The 23974-nt window shown below is 36.5% G+C and overlaps 1 protein-coding gene across 1 annotated transcript; it reads left to right on the top strand.

Annotated features, from left to right (window-relative positions):
* Nucleotides 1-8675: 8675 nt before the first annotated feature.
* LOC120077216 (putative methylesterase 11, chloroplastic) lies at nucleotides 8676-11219 on the top strand. The gene is made up of 4 exons (XM_039031121.1): nucleotides 8676-8720; nucleotides 10171-10407; nucleotides 10868-10915; nucleotides 11100-11219. Exons 1-4 carry the CDS (start codon nucleotides 8676-8678, stop codon nucleotides 11217-11219), a joined length of 450 nt encoding a protein of 149 aa, XP_038887049.1.
* Nucleotides 11220-23974: the final 12755 nt, after the last annotated feature.

Here is a 23974-nt window from a genome sequence, read left to right on the forward strand (position 1 = left end):
AAGGTTAGTAGGGCATGCCCAACGGTAGGTTACTACTTTAGGAGGAGTTTGGAAGGAAAGACCGATGTCCAAGTCATGCGGGAAGCATCATTGGGGACTCTGTCTGATTGGCACAGGGACTTGTTTCAAATGTAAGCAGATAGGGCATACGGTGGACCAATGCCCTAGTAGTGGTTCTGAAAGTGCGGGGGGTCAGCTCTATAGTTCGCATCAGGGTAGTTCAAATCGACAGCAGCAGTAGGGTCGGGTCTATGCCACCAGTCGTCAGGAAGCTGAGCACTCGGGAACAGTGGTGACAGGTACGCTCCCAATCTTGGGGCACTATGCCTTGACATTGTTTGACTCTGGCTCGTCTCACTCTTTCATTTCTTTGTTGTTCGTAAAGCATGCTATGTTAGTTTTGGAACCCTTGGGTTATGTTTTATCAGTGTCTACACCGTCAGGAGAGATTATGATAGCAAGTAAAAAGATAAAAGCGTGTCAGTTGGAAATAGCGAACCGTACCCTTGATGTGACTCTGATAGTGTTAAACATGTGTGATTTCGACATAATTATGGGCATGGATTGGTTGGCTGCCAATTGATGCATTATTTTATGAGGTGAAATTATGGAATGAAATGCGGTGATGGAAATGCGTTGAGCAACAAGTTTTTTTAGCGGAATCCAAGTATAAACCCCACTAAGTTTCTTGGTAAGTCCAGGGTCAAACTCAGGGACTAGGGAAAACAGTATGTGGTGATAATTTTCAAGAAGACTTTGCGGTAACCAAATAATTCAAATAGTTGTTTTGGGTTTTTATTTGCGGTGTAAAATAAATATATGCGGCGGAGTTACGAAAAGAGCAGATAATACGAAAGATGCAATGAATATGCGGGGAACGGGTTGAGAAGGGTTTCAGCTAACACTTCCTAAAATGCGTTCATGTTATGCGATCATACAACACACATACAATAGCAAATCATCTCTCGACGCAAATGCTACGGCTTCTAATACTAGAACACATGCGATATATGCGATAAGTCTATAGGGCTTACACATAAACCTCTATTCTTGTCTATGTGATGATAAACTTACACACACACAAACAAGGTGACCCCATAATATAATAACCTATCTCTAGGGTGCATGCAATGCATGTTGGCAAACAGAGCTTATCTCTAAGTCCCTATCTCTTGTTTATGCAAATCTAATCTCGCTCTCTCGAGTCTAGATTCTAACCTAGCTCTCTCAAGTCTTAGGTTCTTTCTTTAGACTCTCTCTCGAGTAGCTCTAAAGGGGTGTTGAGCGCAACATAAGACAAGACAATCACATGCGATAAAGATCCTAGATCATGTTAGCTTAGTTCTTCTCAACCCATTCAATGGATTTAGCTACTCATGCGTGCTTTTAAGAGAGTAAACAGATATAGATAAGCAAGTTCCATTTTATAGATATAGAGTTGAAATACAAAATAACAATGTGGAATAAGAATAAAGAGCCTACTAGCAATCTCTTGCTTCCCAAGGCTTTTTACACTGTTCTTCTCTACTTTATTCCAAAGATAGTCTCGCTCTCACGAGAGTCGGCCTTCTCTCTGCTTTCCACGCTTCTAAGTTCTCTCTCGAGCTGACTAGAGCGATCTTCCGGCGTCTCTTCCCTTCTCTCACTCCGCCTTAAAAGAAAAACTACTTCTATCTAAGTGAAAATTATCTAACTATCCGAACTGTCCGAACTCCTTCACTGAATGTTGCCTTTAGTATTTATAGAGCTTCGGGATGAAAGGCTGCTTCTCTCTTATGATTGCACTGATGGGATAACATTAATTCTCTGTCTGATGCGCTGATTATTTGTCACCGAAAAGTTGATTGTACTTGTTACAGTAGTTCGTTAGCGACTTGTCAACTTAATTCGAAATAGACCATCATCAGCTTTCTGTCCCAACGTGATTTATTATGCTTTTCACCCAAATTCACCCACCAAGCTGTGGCGGCTCTATGCAACAATCCTTCTTGAGCAAATGTTTGCAAGCACAAATCACTGCAAAGCCTTGCGGTAATGCTGTGCTCGACCGTTGCTTTCTTGTTATCGCATTTTACGCTTTGCATCAACGCATATTCTGCACAAAAATACAAAAGTTAACTGTTTTTATGCGATGAACGCATGCGCGCAATGTCACAAACTGAATACTTTTTACACGCAATCTTATATATTTTATCAACGCAAACCCGCATTGTTTAATAACTTAGCACTGTAATAACGTGCATTTCTGCCCCTTATCACCAACCATGCTAGCATAGACTGTTCTCGTAAGGAGGTGATTTTTAACCCCCTTTGGGAAGCCAGTTTTAAGTTCAAGGGGGCCGAGACGGTAGTTTTGCCTAAGGTGATTTCAGCGGTGAAGGCCAAAAGGTTGATTAATAAAGGTGTCTAGACTATCTTGGCTAGCGTAGTTGACACAAGAGAAACTGAGGTTGCACTAACCTCTGAGCCAGTTGTGAGAAATTATCCCGATGTATTTCTGGAAGAACTTCCAGGATTTCCTCCACCAAGGGAGATTGATTTTACGATCGAACTGGAGCCAGACACTATTCTATTATCCAAAGCGTTGTACAGAATGGCTCCAGAAGAATTGAAAGAACTGAAGGTTCAATTGAAGGAACTGCTTGATTAAGGGTTCATACGACCCAGTGTTTCTCCGTGGGGTGCACAAGTGCTGTTTGTGAAGAAAAAAAATGTGTCGTTACGTTTATGCATAAACTACAAAGAGTTGAATAAGGTGACCATCAAGAACAAGTACCTGCTTCCTAGAATCAATGACATGTTTGACCAGCTGGGTACTACTGTATTTTCCAAGATTGACCTACGATCAGGTTACCATCAGCTGAGGATCAGGAACAGTGATATCCCGAAGACTGCGTTCTGATCTAGATACGGGCATTACGAGTTCATTATGATGTCTTTTAGCCTGACAAATGCTCCAGCGGTATTCATGGATTTGATGAACCGGGTGTTCAGGGACTTTCTGGACACCTTTGTAATCGTTTTCATTGATGACATTTTAGCCTACTCCAAGACAGAGGTGGAACATGAGGAACATCTTAGGAAAGTCCTAGGAACACTGAGGGAAAACAAATTGTATGCAAAGTTTTTTAAGTGTGAGTTCTGGCTACGAAAGGTGTCCTTCCTTGGGCACGTGGTGTCGAAGGACGGGGTTTTAATGGATCCAGCTAAGATTGAGGCTGTTACCAATTTGAACCCACCCTACAACGGTCAGTGAGGGTGTAGCTTCCTGGGATTGGCTGGGTACTATCGTAGGTTTGTAAAATTTTCCTCTAGCATGGCCACGCCGTTGACTCAGCTAACCAGGAAGGGAGCTTCATTTGTTTGGAGCAAAAAGCTTGTGAGGACAGTTTCAGGACCCTAAAGCAGAGGTTGGTTTCAGCTCCGGTTTTCACCATACCAGACGGCTCCAGGAACTTCGTAATCTACAGTGATGCTTCTAAGAAGGGTTTTTGGTTGCGTGCTTATGCAACATGGTCGAGTGGTCGCCTATGCCTCCCGCCAGTTGAAAAATCATGAGCGAAACTATCCTACCCATGACTTGGAAATTGGTGTGTGGGTTTGCCTAAAGATCTGAAGGCACTACTTTGTATAGGGAAAAGATCCAGGTTCCACCAACCACAAGAATCTGGAATACTTCTTCACCCAGAAAGAGTTAAACATGAGGCAGCGCAGGTGGCTCGAGTTAGTAAAGGATTACGACTATGAGATCACTCTACCACCCAGGTAAGATGAATGTGGTAGCCGATGCCCTCAGTCAAAAGGTCGCTCATTCGGCCACTTTGATCACTAAGCAGGTTTAGTTGTGTAAGGATCTGGAGCGAGCAAAGATTACGGTGGCAGTGGGGGAAGTCACTTCGCAGCTAGCTCAGTTAACAGTGCAACTTACCTTGAGGCAGAGGATTATTGTTGCACAGTAGGGTGATCCGGATCTGGTTCAGAAATGTTACCAGGTAGGTCGGGCCAAGCAAATGATTTTTCAATGTCGATGGACAAAGGTCTTTTGTATCAAGGACGGTTGTGCATCCCAGCAAATGATGGCCTGAAAGGGGAATTGTTGGCAGAAGCTCATAACTCTCCATTCTCGATGCACTCAAGTAGTACCAAAATGTACCAAGATGTGAAGCAGTATTACTGGTAGCCCAATATGTAAAGAGAGATAGCTAATTATGTCAGCAGATGTTTAGTCTATCAACAGGTGAAGACCCCGAGCCAGCTATATATGAAGGAGATAGTAAGATTGCATGGTGTGCCAGTATCAATTGTGTCCAATAGGGACCCTCGTTTCACCTCCAGTAAAGAGCCTCTAGGTAGCTTTAGGGTTGCGGTTGAACTTCAGTACAACTTTTCACCCCCAAACTGATGGGCAAACAGAACGTTTAAATCAGACGTTGGAGGACATGTTGCGTGCTTGTGCGTTGGAATTCTCAAGGGGTTGGGACTCCCACTTGCATTTGGCAGAGTTTGCTTATAATAATAGCTATCAGGCTACCATTGGCATGTTGCCGTTTGAAGCTCTTTACGGCAGAGGTTGCAGGTCTTCTATTTGCTAGGGTGAGATTGGGGAGAGGAAACTGGTGGGAACTGAGTTAATAGAGTTGACGAATGAAGCCATGAAGAAGATCAGGGCTAGAATGCTAGCAGTACAAAGTAGACAGAAAAGTTATGCTGATGTCAGGCGTAAATATCTGGAGTTCGAGGCAGGTGACAAAGTGTTCCTAAGAGTGGCGTCGATGAAGGGTGTACTGAGATTTGGGAAGAAGGGTAAGCTAAGTTCGCCTTTTGTAGGGCCATTTTAGATCTTAGAGCGAGTCGGCTCTGTGGCTTACCATTTGGCCTTGCCACCATCTCTCTCCACGGTCCATAATGTCTTTCATATCTCCATGCTGAGGAATTATTTAACAGACCCGTCTCATATGGTGGACTTTGAGCTCTTGCAGCTGAATGAAAACTTGAGTTACAAGGAAAAGTCTGCGTAAATTATGGCCAGAGAGGTGAAAGTTTTGCATAGCAAGGAGGTGCCACTGGTAAAGGTTATGTGGCAGAACCATCAGTTTGAGGAAGCAACTTGGGAACGAGATGACGAGATGAGAGCACTGTATCTAGAGCTCTTTCAAGATTAGAACTTTAGAGGACGAAAGTTTATTAAGGGGGGAAGAGCATGACGCCCCAAAGATTTATACATTTATTTATTAAAAAAAATGAGAGAGAAAGAGTTAATAGTTAATTAAGGAAAAGGAGAAGGGGAATTAGGGTTATAAATGAGGGTTGGGGAACCTCAGGCTGTGTGCAAAAGAAAAAAAGGGAAAAAATCTTTTTTCTTTTTTTCTCTTCTTCTTACTCCTTCCAGCCCTCACGATTCTCTTCACTGTACCCTTCCTGCCGCCGCCTCATCATTGAGGTTTTCTTTTTCTCTTCTTTTTTGGCCGACCTCCTGCATCTAACCATCGAGAGGACCCGCACTTGTCTTCGCCATTGACCAAGCCCGAAGCCGCCGAAGCCGCTGAAGTCACGAGGAGCCGTGCTTGTTTTCGTCGTCGACTCAAAATGACGATCGAACAGCCGAAGTTGCGACTCAAAGCCGCATCTCTCTCACTCAACCGCGTCGTTCTCTCCATCCGCTAGCCGCTGATTCTGGTTGCCGTCGAATCGTGGTGATTCCGACCGATCTGTCTGTTGGGGTAAGTTTTGGTTCCTTTTTTGGTAGCCCATCGTCATTTGGAATTCTTGGGCCTAAGCTAACCTTCACCCATGGAATTTGTGGTTGGTTTCAGAAACGTGTGGCAGTGAAGGAAGTTTTCGAGCAGAGTAAGGGTTTGTTTTGGGTCAGTTCATTATCCCGAGGTAAGTGGTTTACTGCCGGTTTTGCCCTAGGATCTTGATAAGCCTGTTAGTCAGAAGGAAAAAAAAATCTTATGTCACTGTATGTATGAGTAAACTGTGATAAAGTTTGATGTATGGGTAACTGTGCTGAAATTTGATGTATGAGTAGACTGTGGTAAAGTTTGATGTATGAGTAAACTGTGATAAGGATTGATGTATGGGTAACTGTGATAAAGTTTGATGTATGGGTAATTGTGATAAAGTTAGATGCTGATTCATGACCTTGATTGCATGCTTATGTCTGTCTGAGATTTTAATGACTGTTAGTGCCAGGATTCATGATTGCATGCTTATGTCCATATGATATTTTAGTGACTGTTAGTATTACTATTGGACTATGCACATTGCATGTTGTGAGCCTTCGAGCCCACACCCTATGCTTATGTACGGTGTCCTTTTTGGGATCACCACTTGTTTTTATGCCTGTGACCTTTGGTGTCACTACTTATGAAAGCGTGCCTTCGGATTCGCCCCTTATGTCTATGCCTATGTCTACGCCTATGATGCCCTTGTGCACTTTGGTCCAATGGAAAGACTAACAGATCACTGAATGGGCCCAGTAGTAGGCCGCTTACTAAGTATACTTTTATACTCACCCTTTTCTTTTTCTATTTTTTTCAGGTAAGCGTAATGATAGACCGGCGCATGACAAGAGAGATCTGTGACCTAGCCATTAGGACGAATTACTACTTCTGCACTTAGTGTCATATTTTTGGAGTCTGGTTTAGGAGTTAGGCGTTTTAAACTCTCATGAAAAATTCATTAATTTTATTATTTGACTATTTAATTGTTTTTTTTCTTTCATTTTAAAGTTGGGTTTAGGGGTACCCCAAACGGTAAATTTTTATTTTATTTTATTTTTTTATTTTATTATTATTATTTATATATGTTTTCTTACCTTTGCTCATTTGAGCATTATTAAATAAAATTTCGGCTCTTTTATTTAATTGTTTAGAAAAAAAAAATGTACGGTTAAGTCTATGCATGCATGAAGTAGCATCCTAGAAATAAGTAGGAAACTAGGGTATTTACAACTTAGCACTCTGACATCCTTGCATAAGTATCCCTATCTTATGTTGCATACCACCATCGAAACATCCATGAAGTGGTGTGCTCCTCACACAACAAATCCATCATAAGTTCTAGGGAGAGAAAAAGATGGAAAGAATATGGAAAGTGTCTATTAGGGTTAACAACCTCACTACATTTGTAATGACCTGAACAATTATTAAGGGTATTTTCGTAATTTTTAATATAATTATGCTTTTTCTAATTTAAATAACTATTTTAATAAGTTGTTTAAATTTAGTTTCTGATCCCTTGGAAACTTAATTTAAGATAATTGAGAGCTACTAACCTTAATTTATATAATTCTTGTTCAAAGTTGATTTTAATATTTTTTTTTTGTACATCATTATTATAATTCTAAAAGTTCACACTAAATATTAGTAACATAGTTATATTTATATTTAGTTATTTGAATATAGAAGGGAAGAATGAATATAAGTAGAAGATTAGTTAACTTGGTAAGAATGTGATATTAATTAAGAGGATGTATGGTCTTATTATTTTCAAATTTTGTCAAGAATGTGATATTAATTAAGAGGATGTATGGTCTTATTATTTTCAAATTTTGTCGTTTGTAATTTTTGAATTATCAAGAATTTAAAACAAGATAATTAGGGATGTAAGAGTTTAGGTGGGTAAATTAAGGAGCCAAAAATTCCATTAAAAGACTACATGGTCGTGCATGCATGGAGGAAAGAGAAGAAGAGCTTGATCACTTTGCAAAAACCTTATCTCTTCAGTTATTTAAATGGCTTTCCATTTATCCTTCAAGATAGACTAAAAAAATCTAAAAAATTCTTCTTTCACCCTGTCTAATGTTGTAAATCACACTTCTTAGAGAGAATGGTGAGTTGTAAAAGTTATTTGAATTGGTGTTCTTGAATCTCACAAGATTGTTCAACGATTGCATCAAATCGGTATGAAACGATCGTTTTCAATCTAGTTTTATAGTGAACCTTTTTCTATTAATTTTCATAGATCTCAAACATGTTCATACCCTCTTCCTAATATATTCTAGCATTATTTCAAGCTATTTAGATATTTAAAGTTTCTTCATCATCTTTACGATAGAGACAAAAACATATCCAATGGTAAGGGCCGCTCTCTCTATCTTTCAATTTTCCTTGGGCATTGTTAGATGCTCTTTTAGTGCTATGTAGATCTTAGGATATTGATTTTAGGCAAGAAAATCAAAATGAAAAATGGTTCAAAATAGTTCCTAAAGCTAGTCTAAATTTGTGTTTTCTTGATTTATGCGATCTTTATAGTTTTGCTTGTTTAATATCAAAATTAAAATAGGTTGGCTATAAAACTTTGAAATCATGACTAATAGCTTAGAGTTAGCCAAAAAGTATGTTTAAGACATTAAAATTAATTTTTTATGATCTATTTTTCATAGGGTTAAATTTTGGTAAAAACACTATTACTCGAGTTTTCAATTTCTTTCATTAAGTTTAATATTTACAAATAATTTTCATGTATTTTTAGGTATAAGTTAAAGAATAATAAGATCACTAAAAAGATTAAGTTATGAGATTTATGTAATAATTTTATTAGTAATGATAACTATGATAATTAATATGTAGTATAGGTTAGCTAAACAACTTAGTGTATTTAACTAGCTAATGAGCTTCCTTTAGGAAACTAAAATTTAATTTGTAAAAAACTAATTGAAATCATGATAGATGTTATATAGGAATCTTACAGATGATTTGGATTTCAAGCTTGAGGTAAGTGGATTCTATCATAAGTTACTGATTTGTGTGTTTTATAATCGTGTTGTTTAATTGTATAGTTGTATGACTACTCATAAGTAATTTCCACTGTATGTTGCCAATTGATTATAATATATATGTGATCAATGGTTTATTGTTGTATTTGACTTTTATAAAATAATTATCTATTGAATTGTTTTCTTGAATTCCGATGTGTTGAATGTTTAAATTTGATTATTATTATGAATGATTTCTATTATGTTTCTTTTATATATGTTTGATTGAATATTGTTGAATTGTGACATTTAATTAATGTTTACACTACAAGAATTTTGGACTTTAATGTCAGTTGGATAAAATTAAATCGAATGTATAATGTCAGTTTTGTTTTTTAAAAAAAGTGAATCTTTAATGTCAGTTTAAAACCGACATTAAAGATCCATTTTCAAAAAAAAAAAACAAAAACAAAGACAAAACAAAACCAATTCCCCCCCCCCCCAATTTTCTTTTTCCTTTCATTCTCATACTTCCACTCACCCACAACCCACGTGAAACCTTTCCAACGCGACTCCTTTCATCCTTCCACGCGAAACCCACAACCCGACCAAGCATCAATCATCGATCCCCTCCTTCAACCCGGCAGCCGACCTCCAATAAGAAGAATCGGAACGCCTTGACGGGGAGTTCGAGTTCTCGAGCTCGCGCCCTCACCGACCCTCTCCTTCAACCTCAGTAACTTGTTAATCAGGTTCATTGAGTTTTATATTTGATTGTGTGACTATGATTGGTATGGATGATCGGGGATTCGATGTTTAACTGTTACGGATGAGTGTTGATTGAAAATTTTTGTGTTGTGGATTGTGTGTGCATTGTGTGAAAGGAATTTTAATTTTGTCTGTGTGGGAACTGGATTATTTCTGGATCAGTTTTGGACCAATTTTAACGGGAAGTTTAATCAATTGGACCCTAATGAGAGCTTTTAAAGATTCTAATCATTCAAAGTACGGTGAAGTGAATTATCGTTTTCCCATCCTGTATTTAATGAACAACTTCATTGTAATTGTATGTTAAATTTAGACTTATTTAAACTACAAGGAGGATAGTTGAAAATTAATTTTGGCTAACAGGGGGGAAAGAATGATAGTCTTAATTTTTGTTTACTAACTGCTTCATTTTCCTCTTTCAAATTATACATGATGAATTAATTATATATTTGTATGCGTCTAATTCTTACGATTTCAATTTAGAATCAGAATGAGTGCACTAATATAAAAGGACATAGGAAACAATAGCATTTGTATAGATGAACTTCTATGTCAAGTTTCTAAACAAACTAATTGGATTGTTCAAATTATCAATAGAGTTTTTGCTGATTATTTGTCTTTTTCACATATTATTCCAAAAGGTTATTTTCTGAGTTTCCTGCCAAAAGCATTTATGGTTCTAATAAGTTTCAAATTGACAGGACATAAAGCTAGATAACTTGGAAACAAATCACTTTGTTCTTGTCCATGGAGGGGGTTTTGGTGCTTGGTATTGGTATAAAACTATTGCTCTTCTTGAAGAAGCAGGCTACAGAGCTACGATGATAGACTTAACTGGTTCAGGAATTCATTCATTTGATCCAAACAGCATCACAGATCTCTCGCAATATGTGCAACCGCTCACGGATGTTCTTGAAAAGCTTCCTACTGGCGAAAAGGTTTCCATCCTTTTAACCCAATTTACTATCTATATATATATATACACATTCAAGTATATATGTCCATATATAGATTTATGTTCTGTAGGCATTGGTATTCATACATATGTGTGCTTATGGGTGTTGAAAATTCACGGAGAGTATTAAAATTACTTGAGCCTAATTTTTGGACGAACGCTGGGGTTTAGTGGTGATTTAACAAAAATGTTATTGAGATATGTTTTTCTATTTCGATTGTCTATTTTTTTATTAAGGTATTGTATTTTGCACTTGACTCCCTCGAAGCTTTATTTCTTTTATCTTCTTAACTTATGCAGGTTATCCTAGTTGGGCTTGATTTTGGTGGTGCTTGTATCTCTATGCAATGGAATTATTTCATTTCAAAATTGCGAAGGTTATCTTCCTTGTTGCAGTAATGTTGAGTGATGGGCAAAACACTTTTGATATATTCTCCTTGCAGGTACTCTCATTCCCTGATATAAATGATTTTGTAGATTTGGACTTGAATGTATGTAGAAAGTTGAATTTCATATAAAAGACTACATATTGGTACGAATGATTAACTTTCAAAATTTCAAATGTTGTTTTCTCTTCATTCTTGTTTTTGGCTTTTATTCAATGCTGCTAGACGATCGTTCTGCACTCTTCCGATCATGTTTATTTTAGTTAAGCTATGCTTGAATCTATGCTAGGCTGGTTCGAACGATGTCATGCGACAGGCTCAAGTCTTTGTGTACTCAAATAGCAACGACAACCCTCCAACAGCTATTGAATTGAAAAGGATGGAACTCCGAGATGTTGTAGCTGTGTAACAATGGAGGTACTTTTCGAAATTACTTTTTGTCTCATTATGTTTACCATATCCCCTTCAACCGGTCACATGTGCATATTAGGAAGAAACGATATCTTTAGAAAATGGCTCTTGTCATCTTGGTTTAAACTCGATGTGAAACAATTTTTTGATCATTGCTTTCCATACATCAGTTGGTTGTAGTTGGACTCAGAACTAACTTTTTAAATGATGCAGCCAAGAGACACTAGTTATCTTTTGCTTGATGATGGACAGAAGCTCTTTTTAGAGTGTTTGGACTCAGCAATCATGAATACTCATGAATGTCAACCATTATACCTCAAAATTTAAGAATTTTAAGAGAGTTTGAATATGAAAATGGAACAACAAGTTCCCATGTTGTTGGTTGAGAGGCTAGTGCTTAATGTGGCCATGGAAGGAGAAAAGAATGTAAGAGCTAATGGACCTTGTTTGTGTTATGCAATGCATGTCATCGTCGTCCTTATCAAGAACTCATTTGATTTTTTTCTTTTTGCTTGTGGTTAACAGGGTCATCATCACTTGTCGGAAACTAGAGGACTCTGCTTATCAGAAGAGCAAACTGTTGCTACCGTATGACATTTCCCCTCTCTTAGATATTTCTCAATTTCTAGTTACACAAATTTAATTTGTTCAATGTGGTATGTTATTATATTCTCAACAAATTCTGCAAATCTCAAAGAGGCCGAGGATTGGCGCAGGCTACCGTATAGTCGACATGTTTATAGAGCCTTATAGATTAATCCGTCGATATGAAGTTACTGTTATTCTCGTTTTATATGGCCTTCCTAGGTATGGTTTCCTTATCAAAGTATCCAAGTACACATTTTTATGTGTATTATGTTCTTCAGAAGGACCGTGAAGTAACTTCTTCATTTCAGGTTATTGACAAGATCTATCCTGGGTCACAAGATGATGCACGCATGGCTTAGGCTTAAAGGTCGTTTATTTGCTTCGTACTTTTTATGTTTTCTTTTTTATTGATTTCACAAATAGGTTTTTAACATGTCACGACGTCAAACAAGTTATCCCAATTTAAAGCCTGAGGTTGAAGAAGGCTTTATTATTCTAATCTTGCTTCTGTTGCTCATTTCATGTTATGAATATTATTTTGACTTATGTTCCTGGGCCTAATCTAGCATACCTCACAACATTTTTTTTTGTTACAATTCTTTATCAGTGTTTTTTTTCGAGACTACAATTACAATCATCTCTTGGGAGTTCTCTTTCCATAAAATTTTTATATGGGATACTTTTTTCTTTTAATGGGAGGAATTAATGTAGCTCCATAGAAACCATAAATACAAACACCACTCATTTTTTTAAAACTATTTTTTAGGCTTCCATCTTTTCAGTAGTTCCCTTGACCTCTTTCAGATTGATGCTTTATCACTCTCTTTATATTTTAAAGTATTATTAATATTGTGCGTAGTTTCTTATTAAATGAAAAGAAGATATTGAGATCATAATTGATTTACTTGCTGGTGATTCTATCTTATGTTTGAATGCTGAGGAAAAATGAAATTATTTTGTACAAAGAAGGAAGAGAAAGGTTGAGAACTCTCAATGCTTAGCAATAATGACAATTTTTTTAAAAGATAGAAAGACTTATAATGCAGATTTACGCATGCAAGGTAAGGGATGAGAAGTAGACAACAATATTTTAACATGGTTTGGCAAGAGGTGCCTACGTCCACGAAAAGAGCTGAGATTTCTTGCGAAGTAGAAAGGTAAAAACATTACAGATAAATTCTTCTAACTCATTGATTTCTCTCTTTTTTTATCTCTCTCTTTTAGATCTTTTATATATAGGATGTCTACAATTTTGTTGAGAGATAAAAGTAAGATAAAATGTCGGTTTCACTTTAAATAGTTACTGTTTTAACACTTTTCAATATACTTGAGGAAGAACGGGATGTCATAATCAAGCATGGAATACAATCATGAGAGAGTCATTATGCTGCAGCACATGGGATGCATACGTCTTAGTTCAAGAAGTACTTTGTAATGCTTACAATTGCTATTCTTTTAGGGTTGGGAAGAAGTGAGTTACTAAAACCAACTCAAGAAGGTACTTTGTTGTTTACTCAAGTCCTTTTGTGAAAAATATGATATTCTTACTTGGTAGTAGCGATATTCTATTGAAATTGTTAAATTTCATATGAATGTGATTATGATTTTTTTTTTAACTCTTTTCTGCAGCAAAGCTTTTAATGTTTTGATGCAGCTTGGAAGGGTTGCTACATATGCGTTGAACTTAACTGGGATCTTCTACTGTTAAATAGCGTCCAATTTAAGCTTAGAGGAGTTGTTAAGTTGGACCTACTTTAAGTAAGTTTTACAGATAGCTATTTATTAGTAGGTGCATGGAACTTGTTCCTGAAGGAAATCAGACATGAGGATTTCTATGAGCAGCAGAATGATCGTTCCAAATTCTATTCGATATTGAACATACACAATTACAGTCAAGAAACGGAAATTAACAGGTCATGCACAATATGAAATTATAGCATGCTTTCAGATAAGATCAAAGGATAGAGTATCATACCTTTAACGACTCATGCTTCAAACTCCCTCGATCATGAATGCTCGATCAGTCTCCAAGACAGCAAGACACGAACGCTCGAACACAATGAACGCAACACAGTATGATCAATAGCAACCACCATACGAACAGTGCGAACACACAACGAATGGCATCCAAAAACTTCGAACTCAGTCGAGTTGAGTGAGGATACCACCCCAATGGTTACCTTGGTATTCTCGGTGTGAGAATCTAGAAGGGTGGGCTCTGTATGAACTTGGTTAGAGGACGAGAATGGAGGAACAACAATCATGTAGACGATTGGACAAGTGGGAGATGAGAAGTGAGAAGTGTCTATCGTATAGACGAATGCTCAATCGTGTAGAAGAAGGCAGCCTATCGTATAGATAATGCCCTGCACTCGTTTAACTATGACCAGCTAAGTGAACTATCACATAGTAACACTCCACGATCGTTTAGTCTCTCTACTAGCTATCGTTTAGTGAAACGATTTTACTTGACAGCATTCCGTGAGTTCCTTTCCGAATTAAGCAACTCTTCTAAAATTAAGAAAAACATTTTTTCTTTTAACTCACGGTTACCATAAAACCACCAATAATCTCCCTCACAATTAGTTATTAGAGAAAAAGAGATAATTATCCAATAATTAATATTATTATAAATATATATGATAACCAAATTACCATATTATATTTATAACCTACTTTTAAAATTTCATCTCATGAAATATATTATTATTTATAACTTACATCCTGTACCTGATCAACATCTGGATCCCTAGAACATACTGCGCCTCACTTACATCTTTCATTTGGAATTGGACAGCTAGCCACTTCTTAATGTCAGTTAGAAACCCTACATCATTCCCAATGAGTAGGATATCATCCACATACAGTACCAGGAAAGCTACTGAGTTGTTGATAACACAAGACTCATCAACATTCTAATCAAAACTAAACGATTTGACCGCACTGTCAAACCTAATGTTCCACAATCTAGACGCTTGTTTCAGCCCATAAATGGACCTGTTTAGCTTGCCAACTCTTTGCTCTTGATCTGGAACAATGAATCCCTCTGGTTGAGCCATGTAGATGGTCTCCTCAAGATTACCATTAAGAAAGGCAGTCTTGACGTCCATTTGCCATTGATTATGGACAAGAGTATCCTGATAGATCCCTTAAACTGGGTATAACTTTTTGCCACGAGTCTAGCCTTAAAGGTTTGCACCTTTCCATATATACCTTATTTTCACTTGTAGACCCACTTACACCCTATAGGTTTTACCCCATCAGGCTGATCCACAAGCTCCCAGACTTTATTGAAGTACATAGACTCCATTTCTTGGTTCATGGCCTTAATCCACTCATCCTTGTTAACATCCTCTATTGCTTGCTTATAAGACAATGGATCCTCGACCCCATCATTAGAAATAACGTTCTGGGCTTCAGTCAAACCCATGTAGCGATCTGGTGGGTTCATAACTCTCCCACTATGTCAAGGCAGTCTTAACTCTTGAGATGGTTAAGTAGATGTACCAACCTCAACAACTCTTGTTAATCTGTCAGTCTGTTCAACAACTTTTGTTAAACCCTCAGTAGTCTCACTAGAAGTCTCATGTAAAATAAGCTTACTTCATGGTTTATGATCCCAAATGTGGTCTTCTTTCAAGAAGATAGTGTTGGGGTTGATGCCCTAAAGTCTTGTGTCCTGTAGTTTGTAAACGGTATGTACGAACGCTTGTGTTATTAATATATGATATTTACTTCACATCTTGTATTTTTGCTCAGTTACTTGTTTTATTTGCTTTACCAAAAACCAATAAACATAAAATCCTTGGTTATCTGTATGTGACTCAAGCATGTATGTGGTGACGTACAAGTGGATCATGTCTTGAGTGATAACCAAAATGGTCTGTAGTATATGGATATAGGAGGGAAACCTTATCCTGGTACGCTACGGATGTGGCCCTTGTGGAAATGGTGTCACAAGTGTTGTGACTTGTCACAGATGGTCTGATCCTGATCATTCGTGTTGGGGACATGCGAGCGGGGGCGTCCTATACAAAGAGTTTGTATAAGACTTGACCACGAAGTGTTAACATCTTGTTACATAACACCATTCATGACAGAGACTTCACTTCACTAGGATGACCATAGGTAACATGACCTCAATCCTGAGTGAGTTGGGATCTCCTGTCATTGAGGGCGGTCCTTTGATTTGTATAGGTGCGAGTGACCAGTTTACCGATTCAAACCTACCATTTTGGGGATTCGCCTGATTTAGGAGCTGGGAACTCAGCTACACAAGATGGAATTCACTCCTTCCCCGAGGCAGGGGTAAGTAGATAGATAGCTCCCTTAAAGGTTGATTCTAGGGCTTGAACGATGTTGCGCCACACACCTTCTCTTGGCCTGAGAGGTGTTTACATATAGTTGGACTATGTTGTATTGTTCATTAGAGGAATCAGTGGTACTTAAAGAGTGAGATGTAACTACAGGGGGAAAACGGTAATTTGGTCCAGCAGTACTTACGAGCATATGTGAAGGATCATCGTACTCATGATTGGTTATATCCAATGGACGTAGAAATATATATGTGGTAAGAAGAGTTCAGCTGTTGGTCTTTAGTGGAATGCCTGACAGTTAATGGATGGTGGATCTCGTGGCTAAAGAGTTTAGTCAGTTATTCACGGACCGTTGGAGCTTCAAGCCATAGGTCCATTAGGTCCCTTGGGTAGCTTGGATAAAGTCAAAAACTAGTGTTTGGGTTAATTTGAAATGTTCAAATTGACAAGAGAAAGTTCGATTATATATGATATAATTGGACTGATTAATTATATATTATATAATTCACTAAATGTATGAGATACATTATTTTGGAGGAAATTAGATATAAATATGATTTATATCAAGTAGAGGAGAAAATACTATAGTAGATATGTGACATTAAACTATAGGATAAAAATATAATATGATTATATTTATTAATATTTTAGTTGGTTAATTATATGATAATTATCCCAAAATTTGCATTTGGACGTGGCTTAGTGGGAATGAGTCGATTATTATAATCGATGAAATAAAAATGAAAAGAGTTTTCATTTTTGCGTCGTCCGTCACTCATCCGAAAAGAAATCGCAGGCGCGCGTTGGTAGAATGCTAAACGATCACTTAAAGAATCGAGAGACTATACGATGCTCCTCTCTGCCTAAATGACCGTCTACCTCACACCTAAACGATCGCACACTGTCGCCTACACGATCGCATAGATTATCTAAACGATCGTATAGTGTGTCGTTTTTACTAAACGATCGTGTACCTTTTCCTAAACGACCGTTCAGTAAATCCTACACGATCGTGTAGCTTCTTCTAAACGACAAGCATTTCTGCTATGCGATAGCGTCTTTTTCCCTCCTACTTGCTTATCGCCTACACGATTCGTGTTTTCTCCTTCCTTTACCAAATTCACCAAAGACCACCCTTTGGGTTTTCACTCCGAGAATACCCGGGGCTCTTTAGTGGGGGTGTCATCCCCGCGGTATTCGTGTTCGTGCGGTTGTTCATGCTGCTGTTGTTGACGCTGCTGCTGGGCATTGGTAGATCGCAAGGAGGTTTTCCGCTGCGTTGGAGTTCTGAAGTGTGAAGGCTATCTTCAACTGGTATGGAACTCTCTCCCTTGTTATTTATCTTGTTCTTAGCATGCCATTAATTAAGATTTGTTTGCATAACAGTATGTTTTGAATGTATATTGTTGTATTTCGGTCACTATAAGATCGGAGTGATCTGAACGCGCTCATGGAACTCTGAGATATGAGATCCTTCAGATAGCATTTGTAGAAACAAACACTTTGTTCTCACTCGGATCATAGAAGTATTCACCCCTCGTTTCCCTGAGGTAGCGTACAAAGAGGCAAACTTTCGAACGTGGTTCCAACTTCTTCAGGTTAGTCATTAGCACATGGGTCAAACATCCCCAAATCCTGAAGTGGCATAAACTACCTTTACAGCCTCTCCACAACTCAAAAGATATTTTAGAAACACTTTTCGAGGGAACGTTGTTCAGAATATAGCATGCAGTCTCCACTGCAAAATCCTAAAACGAGTCTGGAAGATGAGCATAACTCATCATAGACCGAATCATGTCCAATAAGGTTATGTTTCTCCTTTCTGATACACCATTCTGTTGAGGTATACCTGGGGCCAAGAGTTGGGACATAATTCCATGTTCTATCATATAGTTCTAGAATTGGAGGTCCATATACTTTTCATCACGATCAGATCGTAATGTTTTTATCTTCTTACCTAATAAGTTTTCAACTTTAGCCTTATACTCCTTGAACTTGTCAAGGGCTTTAAACTTACGTTGCATTAGGTATAGATACCCGTACCTTGAATAATCATCTATGAAAGAGATGAAATATTCATACCTACCTCGAGCCTTAACACTCATCGCATCACAGAGGTCAGAATGTACAAGCTCCAAGGCTTCCTTGGCTCTATAACCTTTTCCAGTAAAAAGTCGTTTGGTCATCTTGCCTTCGAGGCATGATTCACATACCAACAAGGAGTTTTCTTCTAAACTCTTTAGAAGTCCACATTTCACCGACTGCTCAATCCTATTGAGGTTGATGTGACCTAACCTTAGATGCCAAAGATGGGCGTTTTCCTTAGGAGAAACCTTTGGTCTTTTAGTTGTTGTCGCCATACTGCTCAATCCCTACTGCATAATTAGTTCGTGAATATCAAAATAGAGGGGTAGCCTACCAATTGAATACACACTCCCTCATGCCACTAAGTGTTTATCTTTGATGTAAACAAAATGCTAAAATAAACATAGCAAGCAAAGAACATTTAATCTAAAGCATCAATTCAATCATGAAAGTTCAATGAGATTAAGCAAAGATCAAGAGAGTTTACAGTAGAAAATCCCAAAAATATGAATAAATACTCAAAAGAATTTTAGGTGATTTAGTTGTTTTCTTGGTCTTGGTTTTTTAACTATTGTGGTTGTGTTTGTTTGTACTTTGAGCATAGGTTGTGATATCCTATTCTTTTTCCTAAAATTCAATACATTCGCAAAAAAAAAAAAAAAAATGAACGGATCGAATCCCGCAATGGAAGCATGTGGACACGTGTTTTTAATTTACGTTTTGAACTTACAGAAAACCACAGAAGTATAAACACATTCTAATTAAGCATGCTTTTAAAGGGGAAAGTAATCTTACCTTTGAAGACCGTCTTCAACAAAAATCCTTCCCTTACAACATCTCACGAACTCTAAACCTCTTCCTTGATCAAGAACCAACTGAAGAGAAACTAACAATAATGTTACTTTGCTATTCTCTGACAAGAACATGATGGTGAGATCCACTAACCATTAGATAACTCCCCATGGAAATTATCTTATTTCTTTATTTTATATTAAATTTTAATTTAATATATAACTAAATAAATAATAATTAATTAAAATTTAATGAATCAGTAAGTTAAATATCACACATTTAACTAAAATTATATTTGAATCATATTTAAATATAATCATCTCTCATAACCTATAGTTAGTATGAATCTCATTCATATTAATTTTAATCTATAATTTTATATGAATCTCATTCATATAATTAATATTTAAATCTTATTTAAATATATCTCTCGTATAATATAAAGTTTAATTTGGAATCTTATTCGAAATTAACTTTATATTATAATGTATTTATATACATTATATTACTTGCACCTCATACAATTAATTTATATTCCCTTATTCAATTTGAACAATTTAATTTAATCCAGAGTTAAATGATTCTTGTTTTATCCTTAGTAAGCTAGCAAGAGAACCTAATGAAACTACAGATTAGAAGCTCCAATGATACGAGATTAACTAGTTAAACTCTTTAATTAAATTAATCAATATTCATTAATTGTAGTTCACTCCATTAAAGACCCATAATTGCACTCTTCGCACTGTAGAATATTTCTATGTCCATAAATATAACCAATTATTAGTAAGTCAACCATTCACAAATTGTTCGTAACTATAGTTGGGTCAAATGACCGTTCTACTCCTATAATTACCTCTTACTCCTTAAGTCCCATTGATCCTCTAATGAGCAACCTGTTTATGGTCCTACCATAAACAGAATCCTCTCAGACTAATGAGAGGAAGGGGTCCTATTGTTCAAAACTTGGAGTCAGCAATTAAGAAAGCAATATATCTACTTATCCTAAAGATAGGAAGGAGTGAATTCCATCTTGTGTAGCTATATTCCCAGCTCCTACTTGGACAAATCCCCAAAATGGTAAGCATATTTAGTCGACGATTTAGGCCACTTTCACCCATACAAATCAAAGAATTGTCCTCATAGATAGAAGTTCATAACTCACTCAAAATTTAATAAGAGATTAATCATTTTGTCAATTGTTAATCTTTTCAGTCAACGGTGTTATAAAAAGAGATTAATCATTTTATGATCTGATCTTATACAAACTCTTTGTATAGGATAACTCATTTACATGTATCCAACGATTTGGATAAGAACGTTTGTAATACTTACAACTCTTGTAACATTTATAAAGTGGGTCGTATCCGTAGTGTCACCAGGATAAGACACCCAATCTTATCCATATACTACAGATCATTTAGGTTATTACTTGAACATGATCCATCTGTATGTCTACCACATACTATTCAAGTTACATAAAATAACCTTGGAGCTTTCCTTAATTGATAATTGCATATATAAGACAATTAACCATATTCAAATAACTTATTAACTACAAGGCTTTAGGGTAAACATCTCAACAAAACCATGATACAAAATTGAAAACTAATAAATAAAGAAAAAACATTTTTAAAGAACATCGATTTCATTAAAGGTAGAGAAAATGATTATATTAAAGAAGGTAGTAATTGTCCATTGTTTTGTCTAAGATTAAAAAAGTTTAAATTTTCAAGTTTTCCTTTTAATTCCCTTCATAATTTTACTTCTTTCTATGCAAATATTTAGCTTTTATCTCTTAATCACACCTGACGCCTTCTAGATAGAGAATATTCTCTTATGACTCGAACACTAAAGGCTAAGTACTTTCCGAATACCTTTTTTCTTTATGTTGATCTGGGTTATCGACCTTCCTACACGTGGCAAAGTATTTTATGGGTCGTGAGCTTGTCTTAAAGGTGGTCCATAGAGGATCGAGGATGGCCAATCAATCGATATCTATTATGATCGATGGATCCCTAAAGAAACTACTTTCAAACTTCTCTTTTTACCACGACCTCTATCTATTACATCAGTGGTAAGTCTTAACCGTGATGAGCAATAGAATCAAACTTTTATTAATGAGCTTTTTTGTCAGAAATTTTCCTTTAGGTTATATTATGAAAAATATATTGATTAATTAATAATACCCAACAGGTTGCACCTATGTCAGATGGTAGATACAATGAACGAGAAGATTATGATATCCAACAAGTTCAAAATCTTATTAGTAGCAACATCGGGATAGCATATGTAAAAAGGATTAAGACTAGGAGGCTAGAGTGACCAAATTTGTTTACTTCCTTTACAATACCATAAGGCATTCCTCTTTGATTAATGAGCTTTTTTTGTCTGGAAGATAGTAAGATTATCAAGAGTATTCCTCTTTGTTCTTCATCCCGCTTGGATAGCTTCTTTTTTAAGAAGTTGTGAAGTTCCGTAGCGGAAGCGAGGATCGGCCCAATTTTTATTTTTACAAAACAATGAAATTACAGAGCGTACAATATGCATCAAAAAAGAAATATTACAACATGCATCTTTTTTTCTTAAAAAAAAAAAAAGAGAAAGTGTTGGGAGAAATACATACCCTTAAAGAAACCAATTTCTTCACAAATTTTCTCCTCTTTGATCATGATCCAAAATAAGCACCACCACAAGTGAGACCTCCGTATTCTCTTGGGATGAAAATTTCTCAGGAGTATATGGGCTCTGAAATTTTGGAAGAGGGAAGAAAAATGTTTTTTTGAGATGAGAATGATTTTTTTTTTTTTGTGTATCCGGTGGGAGAGAAAAAACAGAGATCTACCACTTCCTGCATAAAAACTCTGGAGAAGAAGAACCTCCCTGGTAACCCCCATTCCCACGTTTTGATGAGAGAAAATTGAGGGGAGAGAGTTGTAACTCCCTCCATTTAATTTTGAAATTTAAAATTAAATTAATAAATTAAATTAAATTAATTAATATATATATATCAGACACAATATAACCTATAGTTTTATTTCTCTCATACGTGTATGATATCCAATATAAATCACATTTATACTAAATTTAATTATGTGAATCTCATTCATATAATTAATATTTGAATCATATTTAAATATTTATTTTCTCTCAATTAAACTTTATATTATAATGTATCAAATACATATATTAATTATATCATATACAATTAAGTTAAATTAATTATATCACATAGAATTAATTCCCTCATTTAATTTGAACATTTCAAATTAATCTAAAATTAATTTTCAGTAATTCTAGTTGAGCTATAGAGAGAACCTTAGGACCTGTAGATTGAAACTCCAATGATACTTGAATAATTAATTAAACTTCTTTAATTAAAATATTCAACATCCATTAACTGTCGGTTACTCCACTGAAGACCAATAGCCGCACTTTTCGCACTACAGATATATTTTTGTGTCCATTGGATATAACTAATTTACAGTGCCATGACCCTTCATAAATTGTTCCTAAGTACATCTTGGTTAAAATTACCGTTTTATCCCTATAGTTACATCTAACTCCTTAAGAACCATTGATCTCTCTAATGAACAATAAGTCATAGTCCAACTACGACCAAACCCCTCTCGGGCCAAGAGAGAGTGTGGCACCACATTATTCAAGCCTTGGAATTAGTCCTTAAGGGAGCAATTTATCCACTTACCCAGACGTTAGGGAAAGCTTGTATAGCTGTGTTCCTAGCTCCCCAATCAGACGAATCCCCAAAATGATAGGCTTATTGAATCGGCGATCTGACCACTTTCACCTATACAAATCAAAGGACCACCTTCATATGCAAGAGTTCACAACTCACTCAAGATTCAAGTCATGTCACTTATGGTTATCTTGGTGAAATGTAAGTCTCTATTATGAACAGTGTTGTATAATGAGACTAGTTATTTCGTGGTCCGGTCTTATACAAACCCTTTTGTATAGAATACTCCCGTTCACATGTCTCCACATAAATGATCAGGATCAGATCATTTGTAGCATTTTACAACAATTGCAAAATCTACAAAACGAGTCGTATTCGTAGTGTCACCAGAATAAGGTACCCAACCTTATCCATTTACTACAGTAGGTTATCACTTAAACATGATCCACTTATATGTCTCCATATACATGTTTAAGTTACAGAAGATAACCTTGGATGTTAGTTTATTGGTTTGTAGGTTAATACTACTAAAAGTCGAATAAAACATCTCATATTTTATTAAATAAATAAAATGTTTGTACATTACAATTACAAACTACAGAACCCACGAGATTTCGGGCATCAACCCCAACACTTTTGGCATTATGATAAGAAGGAATTTATTCTGTCAAAAGTGGGTACAAGTTGGCTTAGGCTTTGACTGTGGAGACTTCTTCCTCCTCAAGTCTTGACGTGGAAAATTTTTGGAGATCAATGTAGGCCTTTTCTATTCCTCAAAAGAAAAAAAAAAAAAATTTTGGCATGCCTGCCTTAACTCACTCCTAACCTGTAATGTGTTGGTTAGCCGCTCTATCTTTACCTGTGAGGATTGCCCTTTATGTCGATGTGCTTCTGAATCTAGTATCCATGCCTTATGTATTATAAGGGAAGTAAACAAATTTGGTCTCAAACAAATTTGGTCTCTCTGACCTTCTAGTCTTTATCTTTTTGACATGCACTGTCCTGATGTTGCTACTCTTTTTTGTAAGGCCAACGAGATTTTGAACTTGTTGGATGTCAGAATCTTCTCGCTCATTCTGTCTACCATCTGACATAGGTGTAACCTATTAGTTTCCATTCTATCCAGTGGCTGGTGAACATGGTGAAATCCTTCAATCGTCAAGTTGGATAGGCCCTAACTCAATTGTCTAATCATCAGTCAATTAGTGAGGAGAACTTACGATGGTCAACCCCTCCTAATGGATCGCTTAGGGTGAATTCCGATGCTACTTTCCTAAA

The sequence above is a fragment of the Benincasa hispida genome, chromosome 1, assembly GCF_009727055.1.
Source record: "Benincasa hispida cultivar B227 chromosome 1, ASM972705v1, whole genome shotgun sequence".
Lineage (NCBI taxonomy): Eukaryota > Viridiplantae > Streptophyta > Magnoliopsida > Cucurbitales > Cucurbitaceae > Benincasa > Benincasa hispida.